At 50.3% G+C, this 12,991-nt stretch overlaps 1 protein-coding gene across 3 annotated transcripts in view; it reads right to left on the bottom strand.

The window, feature by feature from the left end:
- Positions 1–12,991, bottom strand: part of DDX31 (DEAD-box helicase 31) — a 95,231-nt gene that overhangs the window by 70,385 nt on the left and 11,855 nt on the right. For all 3 annotated transcript variants that reach the window (XM_077307034.1, XM_077307035.1, XM_077307036.1), the window contains exons 8-12: positions 11,917–11,958; positions 11,189–11,253; positions 4,513–4,632; positions 4,251–4,357; positions 2,651–2,892 (exon numbers count right to left, since the gene is read on the bottom strand). In XM_077307034.1, the coding sequence (XP_077163149.1) occupies positions 2,651–2,892; positions 4,251–4,357; positions 4,513–4,632; positions 11,189–11,253; positions 11,917–11,958 (576 nt within the window). The remainder of the gene's footprint in view (positions 1–2,650; positions 2,893–4,250; positions 4,358–4,512; positions 4,633–11,188; positions 11,254–11,916; positions 11,959–12,991) is intronic.

Genomic DNA, 12,991 nt, shown 5'->3' with positions numbered 1-12,991 from the left:
ATTGGTGGGACCCAACGTGGCTTCTCTTATGTTCTTATGTCTTGAGCAGTGATGTTGTGTGTTTTTGGTGCTTGGGGGCAACAGTGGGAGGGTTTCTGGAGCTCTGGCCCTGCTGGAGGACCTCTTGATGCCTCCTGGGTTTGGGCCATTGTATGACAGAGAGCTGTTTGGCTAGATGGGCCATTAGCTGAACTCCAGCACGGCTTCTCTCATGTAGTTCAGCAGTATCAGCTTAAATGCTTGTCTATGAAAGTTCTAGCCTGTTTTGCTTGCCTGGCACTAGATGCTCATTCAAATCCTCCACCAACTGAATCACTTTGCGGTATTTAAGGGGCTTCATTCCAACTGGGCTAAATAATCAACTAAAGAGGGTTGATTCGTTTATTTAATTTATCTGCTGCACACTCTCCCTACACATTAACAGTAAATGTGTTAAGAAAATGCTTGGAAAATTTAACAACCGGCCATCTCCCGAACTGCTGACTGTAGCCAAAGGCTGCATCATGTTCCAGCTGACCTCCCTGGCCTTCTCGGCCAATATCGAACCGTCAATCCGACATCTTCCGTTCTTATTCAGCAACTGACACAGACGTTGCCCCGCCTCCCGCTCCGGTTGAACCGCGGCACTCTTAGGAGGCCAACAGGGTTAGACTGGCAATTTGGAACTGTGCTTATGTATAGTACCATATTCTAGAGTATGTTATTCTATTATTCTAGTGTTTTAAGAATGCAATTCAAGGGTACTTGCGATTGTATGCTTTTAATTATGATTATCATTTATAATTTCTATACCACTGCTCCCTAAATGGGCTTGGGGCAGTTCACAGCAATAAATACGACACAATCGGTAACCACTCCCGCAGTATTTAATAAAAGGGTAAGGGCAATGTGGGAGGAGAAAGGGTGGGCTTTGTCTGGGATAAAAACTCGGAGGGCCCAATCAGGAGCCGCAAAGCGGCTCCTGATTGGACCCTCCGAGTGTCCATCCAGGGCCAAGTAGCCAATGGGGAGCCGTGCAAAGCGCGCCTCCCTATTGGCTGCTTGGCCCAGCCTTGCCTGGCCCGGGAGTCACCGTGCATACACTGAAGGATGGCTGCGCAGTGAGTCCTCCGCCCGGGTTTTCCTCCCACTGGGGAAAGGAGCAGGGATGCCGGGTCGAGGACGCAGCCTCCCTGCTTCTTTACCACCCCAGGGCCCTTGCTCGGCAGGCTTCTGCCGGCCCCAGGCCACCTTCACAGCGTCCAGGATGCTGGGGTGCCCCTGGGATCACCAGAAGGCCCCCCCACCCCCCACTGCCGCAAAGAGCCTTCTGCCGGGCACAGGCACTCCCTGGCAGCATCCACAATGCTGCTAGGGAGCTACTGGGGCCAGCAGAAGGCTGTGTGCCCCCCCCCCCGCCCAAGAGCCTTCTTCTGCCTCTCCCAAATCACCCCCCACAGACCCTTCAAATACCCCCCTCCTTTTCCCCCACTCCCCTACAAGTCCACCTCCCTCCCTGGCTGCCTCCCTCCCTTCTCCCTTGCTTCCTCTATCTCTATATCCCTTCCCCCCCAACTCCCCCTCCCAATTCGCCCCCTCCTCACGACTCCCCCCCTTCACACACACCCCTGTCCCCTCCAAATCCACCTCCCTCCCTCCCTGTCTGCCTTCCTTCTTCTCTTGCTGACTTCCTCTGCTTCTCCATCGACTTCCTGCCTATCTCTCTCTCCCTCTCACGTGCTCTCTTTCCCCCTTCCTCTCTAACACCCTTCCTGCCTTCCTTCCTTCCTCTATTCCGTCTATTCCTCCCTTCACCCACCCCTGTCCCTCCTTTCTCACTCCCATCCCTCCTTCCCTCTGTTGTGGGGAGAGGAAGGGGAAGGCGACTGGAGCCGCTTTGAGCTGGAGCTGCTGGAGCTGCTGCTTCTGCTTCAACCTTCCTTTCCTCCCCCCCCCCTTATCCTTCCCTATGCTCTCCCGCACGGGTCGTCAACCTGTGGTCCTCCAGAGGCCCACGGACTACAATTCCCATTATTCCTAAAATTCCCATTCTCATGGGAGTTGTAGTCCATGAACCTCTGGAGGACCACAGGTTGACGACCCCTGCTCTAGCGCCCGCTGGATTTCAGCAACAGCATGCTTAATTTCTAGTAATAAATACAGCAGTAAAGCATTGCTAAAAACCCCATCCCACCCCCCTCAACCTCTCAACTCCCTCCGCCGGCTGCCCCAGACTGAAGATGACACAATAAATGGGCGGGGGAGCTCTAGGAAAGAAGGGCTAAAAAGAAATTAAATCAATCAATCAAAACAAAGCAGCCTTAAATGCCGTAAAGCAAGGATAGCCAAACTGTGGCTCCCCACGAGTCTATGGACTACAATTCCCATGAGCCCCTGACAGCTGGAGCTCACAGGTTGGACACCCCTGCCCCTACTAAATGATCTTGCCTGGGCATGGTCTCAAAATGCTAGGTACAGGCCTGGCACCTGTATCTCTAAGGAGACATACGGGGAAAGGCAGTCCCAGAGGCGAGCTCCTGGGAAGAGCGGGACGGTCCTCCTTCCCCTCCACACAGGCAGACCCGTATTTCTGGGATCTGCCATTTCCCTTGTGCCCACAAACACATCTGAGAGAGGAAGGGCCTGGCAGCGCCCAAGTTGGGTGCCTCACCTTGTACTTCCCCAGGATGAATGCCGCCAGCGTCACCAGCCGCAGCTTGCTTGGAACCACTGCCACGTACTGCTGCAGTTTTTCTGGCACGGCAAAACTGTCGCACTGCATGCTCGCAGGAAGAGTCCCGACCGCTCCCGTGGGAGATCCTTTTGCCTCACGTGCGCAGGAGTCCCCCACCTCTTCCACGACGGTCACATGGACTGGATCCTGCAAGCTGATATCGGCTAATCTTGCGACTCCTGTCACAAACACAAAACATCATTTGCACACTGTGTGCAGAACTCCACCCCCCTTTGCGAGACAAACAAAAGTCACATGGCATCCCTCTTAGAGGAATTTACAAAAAGCAGATCTCAGTTTTAAAGTCTGTTCCCATGTTTTCAGCTCTTCTCTCCTGGCACCCTATTTGCACCCCCCTTTTTCTCTGGCTCCTGTCCCCTAAACTTAGGAGCCCTCCTCTCATATCCCCCCCCCCCACGGGGTTCATAGCTGGTCCTTAAACTCAGCCGCTTGCTTCTTATGGGGCACCATTTGGAGTTGCTGAGACCAAACCAATCCCGCTGACTGGGATTTAAGATTTTCAGAACTGCCAGGATTGCAGGATTTGCTCTTGTGTCCCAGTGTGCAGACTCTCCCTTTGATCTGCATGCTTAGGGTCTCCTCCGGGAGTCACACGCATGATACTATTCCACACGAACAGAGCAGACACCAAACATATTAAGCGCTTCACATAGAATTGCTCAGAAATTTCTTCCAACTACTCCATGAAGTAGGCCTACTCCACCTGAGATATGGGGATGAGGGCTAGTGAGTTGCCAGGGTTAGTGAAAAGTGAATGTTTGGTAGTCCACAGCCACTGGCCGGTAAGAACACAAAAAAGCCCTGTTGGATCCAGCCAGCGGCCCATCCAGCCCAACACCCTGTGTCACATAGTGGCCAAAACCCAGAGGTAATCAGGAGACCCCAGCAGGGCTAGAACTGACAGGTAGAGCCAAACTCATTCCTCCCAGGGGAGGGGGTACGAACATCCTTCCCCGCATCCCTTCCACCTCTGGCCAATGACACGGTGCCCTACTTTCCTCTTGTGCAACAAGAGGACAACTGATGACCCCAGCAGATTTTTTTAAAATGCATCATATGGCATGTGCATGTAATGTAACCAGGAGACCCTAAGATTTTCTGGCTGCCACGCAAGAGATGTTCACAGGCAGTGTGCCATTGTCTGTCCCCTCATCATGGCCGTGGTATTCCTTGGTGGTCTTCCTTCCAAGTGCTAGCCACGGCCGGCCCTGCTTAGCTTCCGAGATCTGATGGGACTGGGCTTGCCTGGACTACCCAGCATTCTGTTAACCCGCTATTCCTTCAGGTTATGGGCCCAGGTCATGCAGGCCAGGCAACTAAGGAGTTAAATCTACCTTCCGGAAAGTAGGCAAGGTAGGAAAAGGTCAGCTGCTGCAATTTAACTAAGGAGAAAGTGATACGGAAGCAAAGGCCAAAAACAAGAGAGCACATCAATGGCCAGAGACAAGCGGAATCCCACCCTGGCGATCCTGAGCACTCCCATCCGTGAGGAGACCGCCACCAGCACATGACTTACCATCTGTAAGCGTGGCTGACAGCAGGACATTTTGCCGTTTCTCGCTGTCCGCATTAACCGCGTTCAGGATAGCAGCCACAGCCTTCTCAAAGCCCTGGTCCAGGATCCTGCCAAGGCCAGAGCTCACAATCAGGCTCAGCGTAAGGAGAGGAGACGCCCACACGGAAACCCCCTTTGCCACTAACGTTGGCCAGAAGGGGAGGAGACAGGCTGCTCCGGTTACCCCACGGGCGGCCCTTCCCATCCTCGGGGAAATCCTTACCTGTCGGCCTCATCCAGAACGAGCCACCGGGCCTGGTGGAAGTGAATGCATTTGGTGGAGTTGATGTGATCCACCAGGCGGCCGGGAGTGGCGATCAGTATGTTGATGCCTCTGCGTAGCCTGTTTGAAAGCAAAGGCACACACACACACACACACACACACAAAGAAGTGTCACAAAAACGGGATGGAAGTATGAGGTGCCAGTGGAAGTCTCCAACCGGCTACTTCATGCCGCACACCCTTGCTTCAGGACTTGAAAACACCTGAAGCTGCATTAGACTGGATCCAGCCACTGCTCCATCAAGGTCAGGCCAGCAGCCACTCTCCAGGGTCTCAGGCCTGAGGTCTTCCACATCACCTCCTGCCAGGGAAGGGACATCCAGGGTCATCTAGTCCAACCCTCTGCAGAATGCAGGAAATCCACAACTGCCACAAGAGTCAGCTTGGTGTAGTGGTTAGGAGTGTGGACTTCTAATCTGACATGCCGGGTTCGATTCTGCACTCCCCCACATGCAGCCAGCTGGGTGACCTTGGGCTCCCCACGGCACTGATAAAACTGTTGTGACCAAGCATGGATCTCAGGGCTCTCTCAGCCTCACCCGCCCCACAGGGTGTCTGTTGTGGGGAGAGGAAAGGGAAGGCAAATGTCAGCCACTTTGAGCCTCCTTCGGGTAGAGAAAAGCGGCATATAAAAACCAACTCTTCTTCTTACTCACAGTGACCCCAATTCCATGCCCAGGTGATGTCTGCACAAAAAAGAATGAACCCAAAGTGGCGATCAGAATTTCCTTGAGCATCCAAGGAAGGGCCACGAGAGCCAACACTGACACGGCCCTTCCTGCCCACCCCCTGCAACCCACCTACGTTTTCAGCAAGGGCATTTTTGACAGGGCTTTTGGGAGTTCAGTATTTCATAGGGTCACCATAAGTCAGAAGCGACCTAAATCAAAAACTCTGGTTTCTCTTCAGATTGCGTAAATCTTTTGCCTTTTACTAAAATAGCCACCCAGAAAAAGAAACGCGCTGGGTTGTTGGGTCTTGTACTGCTGAAGGCATCAGAAGGGCACTCCTGGCGGCATCCTCAAGCCTTTTGCTCCCTCGTGCCGCCTGGCCTTATGAGTAACTCCCGGCCCAGAATCCTCTGCCCTGGCTTCCCCTCGTGCTTCAGCTGCTAACTTTATAAAGGCTTGACTCTCGCCCGGTCCTTCAGTCTGAGCAGCTTGTCTCTAAAGGGCAGACTTACCAGTCCTCAAATGACCTGCTTGCTATCTACATAGAAAGCCTCCTTAGGTTCCACAACGTAGAAAGGCTGCTGGCAAATGTTTTAAGCAAATACATGAACTACATATCCTTGCTCACTTGCAGCATTCGAGAGTCAAACGTAACAGGCTGTCTCACTGAATCAGACTCTCGGACTATACTACGGGGGTGGCCGAACTACGGGGGGTAGCAGAACCAGCCCCCTCTTCTGCAAGGATTCTCAGACTCAAGTATGGGAAATCGTGCCATAGCTTTGACGTATCAATTATAGATTAATCAGTTAAAAACTTTTGGATCAACTAAAAGGCCTTCCCCTACCATTTTAATCACAGTGTTACTATAACACCTTTTTATCAAGGTGTTCATATAACTGCTGACAAAACCTGGAGATCGCAGGCACCATCTCAGGAGAGGCCGCCTCAGGAGAGAGGCGGCCACCGAAAAAACGGTTCCAGCTACGATATATTCCAGCTCCATCCGAAAACAAAGGGGAGTTCTTCAAAATGTTTTATTCATGTTAAAAAAAAACACACGAAGACTTGATCTATTAACTGAACCCTGTTTGAGGACTCACCCCTGCCCCAGAGACGTTCAGAGGAGGGTGGCCCCTGCCTCTCTGTGCACAGCAATACTAGACTGCAGTGACGAGGTAAAAGATGTACAACAACAGGGTATATTGGGAAACGTCAGCTTAGTACAGTATTTGCTGGCGTATAAGACTGCTTTTCTCCCCTGAAAAACATGCCTCCAAGTGGGGGGGTCGCCCTATACGCCGGGGGCACTTCAGTTGGGATAGACAGAGCTGCCCATAGTGGCCCATAGTACTGTAGTGTAATGTAACAAACTGAGTGGAAATGTTGGGGGGTCGTCTTATACGCCCAGTCATCTTTGTTGTTATTGTTGTTATGTGCGAAGTCGTGTCCGACCCATCGCGACCCCATGGACAATGATCCTCCAGGCCTTCCTGTCCTCTACCATTCCCTGGAGTCCTTTTAAGTTTGCACCTACTGCTTCAGTGACTCCCTCCATCCACCTCATTCTCTGTCGTCCCCTTCTTCTTTTGCCCTCGATCACTCCCAGCATTAGGCTCTTCTCCAGGGAGTCCTTCCTTCTCATGAGGTGGCCAAAGTATTTGAGTTTCATCTTCAGGATCTGGCCTTCTAAAGAGCAGTCAGGGCTGATCTCCTCTAGGACTGACCGGTTTGTTCGCCTTGCAGTCCAAGGGACTCGCAAGAGTCTTCTCCAGCACCAGAGTTCAAAAGCCTCAATTCTTTGACGCTCGGCCTTCCTTATGGTCCAACTTTCGCAGCCATACATTGCAACTGGGAATACCATAGCCTTGACTAAACGCACTTTTGTTGGTAGGGTGATGTCTCTGCTTTTTAGGATGCTGTCTAGATTTGCCATAGCTTTCCTCCCTAGGAGCAAGCGTCTTTTAATTTCTTTGCTGCAGTCCCCATCTGCAGTGATCTTGGAGCCGAGGAAAATAAAATCTGTCACTATCTCCATTTCTTCCCCATCTATTTGCCAGGAATTGAGAGGGCCGGATGCCATGATCTTTGTTTTCTTGATGTTGAGTTTCAAGCCAACTTTTGCACTCTCCTCCTTCACCCGCATCAACAGGCTCTTTAGTTCCTCTTCACTTTCTGCCATTAGAGTGGTATCATCTGCATATCTGAGGTTGTTGATATTTCTCCCTGCAATCTTGATCCCAATTTGTGACTCCTCTAATCCCGCCTTTCTCATGATGTGCTCCGCATACAAGTTAAATAGGCAAGGCGACAGTATACAGCCTTGCCGAACTCCTTTCTCAATTTTGAACCAATCCGTGATTCCATGTTCAGTTCTCACTGTTGCTTCTTGACCTGCATATAAATTTCTCAAGAGACAAATAAGATGCTCTGGTATTCCCATCTCTTTAAGAACTTGCCACAATTTGTTGTGCTCCACACAATCAAAGGCTTTAGCATAGTCAATGAAGCAGAAGTAGATGTTCTTCTGGTACTCCCTAGCTTTCTCCATGATCCAGCGTATGTTGGCAATTTGATCTCTAGTTCCTCTACCTCTTCGAAATCCTGCCTGTACTTCTGGAAGTTCTCGGTCCACATATTGCTGGAGCCTAGCTTGTAGGATTTTGAGCATAACTTTGCTAGCATGAGAAATGAGTGCAATGGTGCGGTAGTTTGAACATTCTTTGGCATTGCCCTTCTTTGGGATTGGAATGTAAACTGACCTTTTCCAATCCTGTGGCCATTGCTGAGTTTTCCAAATTTGCTGGCATATTGAGTGTAGCACTTTTACTGCATCGTCCTTTAAGATTTTGAATAGTTCAACTGGAATGCTGTCACCACCACTAGCTTTATTGTTGCTCAGACTTCCTAAGGCCCATTTGACTTCACATTCCAGGATGTCTGGCTCCAGGTCAGTAACTACCCCACTGTGGTCATCAGGGATGTTAAGCTCGCTCTTGTATAGTTCTTCTGTATAATTTTGCCACCTTTGCTTAATTTCTTCTGCTTCTGTGAGGTCCCTACCATTTTGGTCCCTTATCATACCCATCTTTGCATGAAACGTTCTCTTCATATCTCCAATTTTCTTGAAAAGATCTCTGGTCCTCCCCATTCTATTGTTTTCTTCTATTTGTTTGCACTGTTCATTTAAGAAGGCATTCTTATCTCTTCTAGCTTTTCTCTGGAATTCTGCATTCAATTGGGTGTATCTTTCTCTTTCTCCCTTGCCTTTCACTTCCCTTCTCTTCTTAGCTATTTGTAAAGCTTCCTCAGACAGCCATTTTGATTTCTTGCATTTCTTTTTCTTTGGGATGGTTTTAGTTGCTACCTCTTGTACAATGTCGCGAACCTCCGTCCATAGTTCTTCAGGCACTCTGTTTATCAGATCTAATTCCTTAAATCTATTTGTCACCTCTACTGTATATTCGTCGGGGATATGATTTAGTTCGTACCTGAGTGGCCTAGTGCTTTTCCCTACTTTCTTCAATTTAAGCCTAAATTTTGCAACAAGAAGCTCATGATCTGAACCACAATCAGCTCCTGGTCTTGTTTTTATTGCCTGTATAGAACTTTTCCATCTTTGGCTGCAGAGTACATAGTCAATCTGATTTCTGTGTTGACCGTCTGGTGATGTCCATGTGTAGAGTCGTCTCTTGGGTTGTTGGAAAAGAGTGTTTGCTATGACCATTGTATTCTCTTGACAAAATTCTACCAGCCTGTGCCCTGCTTCATTTTGTACTCCAAGGCCAAACTTGCCTGTTATCCCAGTTATCTTTTGGCTTCCTACTTTAGCATTCCAATCCCCCATGATGATAAGCACATCATTTTTTGGCGTTGCTTCTATAAGGTGTTGTAGGGCTTCATAGAACTGATCAACTTCATCCTCTTCAGCAGCAGTGGTTGGGGCATAGACCTGGATCACTGTGATGTTGAATGGTTTGCCTTGGATTCGAACTGAGATCATTCTGTCATTTTGGGGATTGTATCCCAAGACTGCTTTTCCTACTCTCTTATTGATTATGAAGGCTACTCCATTTCTTCTGCGAGATTCTTGTCCACAGTAGTATACCTGATGGTCATCTGAATTAAATTCACCCATTCCTGTCCATTTTAGTTCACTGATTCCTAAAATGTCGATGTTCAGTCTTCTAATTTCTTGTTTAACCACGTCCAGCTTGCCTTGATTCATGGATCTGACGTTCCAGGTTCCTATGGAATAAAAATCTTTACAGCATCGGACTGTCTTTTCGCCACCAGTTACTTCCACAACTGAGCGTCCTTTCGGCTTTGGCCCAGCCGCTTCATTCATTCTGGCGCTACTCGTACTAGCCGTCTGCTCATCCCCAGTAGCATATTGGACACCTTCCGACCTGAGGGGCTCATCTTCCAGCGTCATATCGTTATGCCTATTGGAACTGTCCATAGAGTTTTCATGGCAAAGATACTGGAGTGGTTTGCCATTTCCTTCTCCAGTGGATCACCTTTTGTCAGAGCTCTCAGCTATGACCTGTCCGTCTTGGGTGGCCCTGCACGGCATAGCTCATAGCTTCACTGAGCTACGCAAGCCCCCTTGCCACAACAAGGCAGCAATCCTTGAAGGGGGTCCCAGTCATCGTATACATCGGCAAATACGGTAAATGTCATGGGCAGTGCTTTTCTCTTTTTCTTTTTTGAATATATATATACACAATATATATATACACACACACATATCTAATATTGTGCATTTCTGACTTGTCTTTCATTAAATTACTCCATGCGGTATATTCATTTCCCCTGTCATCCATTTTACCCTCATCACAACCCTGTGAGGTAGGCCAGAAGGAGAATGTAAATTACATGACAAGAGGGGATTTGAACTTGGGTCCCCCTGGTCCTAGTCCAATAGCGCTTCTTTCTTCACTGATGTCTCTACCTATATGCTTCACTTATGCCCTTCTTCCTAGAGTGGCTGACACTGTATCCTCACAAGAACCTGGGTGGGTGAACCTGAGTGGGTGTGACTGGCAAACTCCCAGAATTTGAACCCAAGTCTCCTAGGTCAGGGGTCCCCAACTGTTTTGAGCTTGAAGGCACCCTTGGGATTTGGAGAGTGTGTTCCAAATGGGAAAGTCAAACATGATCCTCCCCTCTTCATCCCTACTGGGAAGAAGGAAAGCATGACAACGGATAAATAAATAACGGAAGGGGAGATGGAATCACACACTGACAAAGGAAAACCCAGATGGAAAAAAACCCAAAGGAAAAGCCCTCCCCGTTCCCCCAATGGAAACACAGGCAGCCAATGCCAAGCCCTGCCTTACAATGCTCCCGCCCACTCTCTGGGAGGCGGACCAAGGGCAAAAGGACTGACCTGGCGGGGGCCCCTGTCCTAGATTCTACCCAGAGTGCCCCCTCCCCCCCCACCCGGGCTCCCTTGTCTGGTGGCAAGCAGCTTGCGAATGGCCCAACTTTGCTTTGGCAGCACGTTCAGGCCACGTTAAATCCCAGGAGCCGAAAGAGGTTCCTTTTTTTAAAAACACGCCTTTCCCAAAGGCCACACTCTCCTCCTGCGAGCTCTTCAACTGTCTGCTCACAAACACAAATGCCAGCAAGAGATCGGACGGAGAAGCAGCCGGGGAGGCTCGGGGAGAAAGAACTTTACAGCCATCAACACTGGCGAAGAAAGCTCATCACGATTTTTAAACGAGGGAGACGGGAATGTGCTCCACGCTGCCCAAGGCGCCCGCTTGTGCTGAGATCCACAGCGGGGGACGCACACAGCCTGATCCAAAGGCAACAGCCTCACTCCCCACTCCACAAGGCACTCCGGGAGACAGTGGCAGATAAAAGGCGCTGGAGGACGGTGGGGGAGACACAAAGAGCTCGAGAGGAAAAGACATGCTTTCTTGAAGCTGGCATCCCACCTGGCCTTTTCTGATTTCTTCTTCTCTCCTCCCATCAGTACGCCGGGCACAATCCAGGTGAAGGGCTAAATGGAGCAGGGAAGGAAAGGGGAAAAGGCATGAAAGAGCTGCACTAGTTGCTGGTGATGCTCGGGGTCAGGTTCAAGATCCTGGTGCTGGCCGTTAGGCCCTGGGTGGTCTGGGCCCTTGTATCCGAGGGGCTCACCGCCCGATATGTCCTCCAGAGAGCAACTGGTTGGAAATCCCTAGCCCTTCTGGCCCCGGCCCCAACCGGGAGAACCGAGCTGCCACTGGAGATCCGGGCCCCGAGGGAAGTGTCCGAGTGCTGCAGGGCCTGAAAATGGCGCCCTCCCGCCAGGCAAAGGGCTGAGACCAGTCGCCCCTCCCCCTCTCTACCACACTCACTCTGGGTCAACCAGCGCAGGATGATGGGCCGTGGGGAGGGGCGGGAATGGCTTTTACACTGTGGCCTAACCCGTGGGGCTCTCATTTCATTGTACAACCACAGGGCGCTCTGGGTGGGGCAGAAGGCTCTCCCCCTCCCCCATCCAACCCCCCCCCCCCAAGGAACCGCCGAGGTCAACTGGGCCAGGAGACTGTGAGTGACGCAAGGCCGCCCAGTGGCCTTCGTGGTCAGGTAAGGCTGTGGTGCCCTTCTCCTCGTCCGCAATTGAATCGCTGCCTCAGACAGAGGGTGGGCCCAAGGGAAACCCAGGAGCCCTTCTTACCTTCAGCAATTTCTGGATGGTCTGAAAGCTCTGGAGGGCCAGCTGCAGAGAGCAAAAGGCCGGACCAAATTAATAAACTGTCAGAACCAGGTTGGTTCTGCCAAATGATCGTGGTTTATTGAATGGACTTTCAGCTTCCCCCCCCCTCTGTTTTTGTATGCTTATGGGATGTGTATGGCCAGAAGGTATTTTACTTGCTATGGTAAATCAGGCTAAGCCTTAGGTGAGGAGATCCCAGTCCTCGCCTGGAGGTGGGACCCAGTTTATGTCTGGCTCAGTTCTCTGGGGGCTGCCTGGAAGCGCTAACAGCCCAGCCAAAGGTCCTCGCGGTCTGCAGCTGCTTCCCGCATAAACTAGTCCTCACAGAAACCCCTTTTGGCACCAACTGTGTTATCTTGGAGGAACGGTCATGGTTCAAAGAAAATTATATTTTATTGCCCAGTTGTCTGTAAATATGTATACTATATATGTATATTCTATGTTGCCTATATATGTGTATCCACTGTTTGCTAAGAATTATAATATGTAATGTGTAGCCTTTGTAGTTAGGTAGGAGGCCTAACCAGAGGTCGGCCCCTTTGACTTATGTTGACAACCGACATTCCTCAGCATGTATAACCTCTCGCTTCTCTGAATGTAACTCAGAACCGACAGTGTTGGCCCTGGATACTTTCACTTCTTAAAATAAAGAACTTTTGTTTTATAAACAAGGTTGCTTATTCACAGAGTCAAAGATCCTGACATAAACAGACACGCTCAAACTGAGCTCAGCCCCTTTGGCCAAATGATGCCCGGCTGCTGTGGATTTTCCGGCTTCTTTAACAAGACACCATCAGTGGCTGCCTGGCCAGGGGCTGGCAGTGTCAATTCCTGCTGATCTGTCGGTCACGGTGGCCGGCATCTTATGAGGGGCCACCTGCTAGCTGACTTGGGTGGTTTGTCTCTCAGTGAGAAAGAGATGGGCTAAAAACAAAGAAGCCAATCAAATCGAAATACCCAAACTGATAACTACCTGCCTGGACCACAGAAACTCAAAACTTTGAGCTCTCATAGAATCCTAGAGTGGGAAGGGTCC

Source organism: Paroedura picta, chromosome 12 (assembly GCF_049243985.1).
Source record: "Paroedura picta isolate Pp20150507F chromosome 12, Ppicta_v3.0, whole genome shotgun sequence".
NCBI classification, from domain to species: domain Eukaryota; kingdom Metazoa; phylum Chordata; class Lepidosauria; order Squamata; family Gekkonidae; genus Paroedura; species Paroedura picta.
This window is presented reverse-complemented; position numbering and strand designations above follow the sequence as displayed.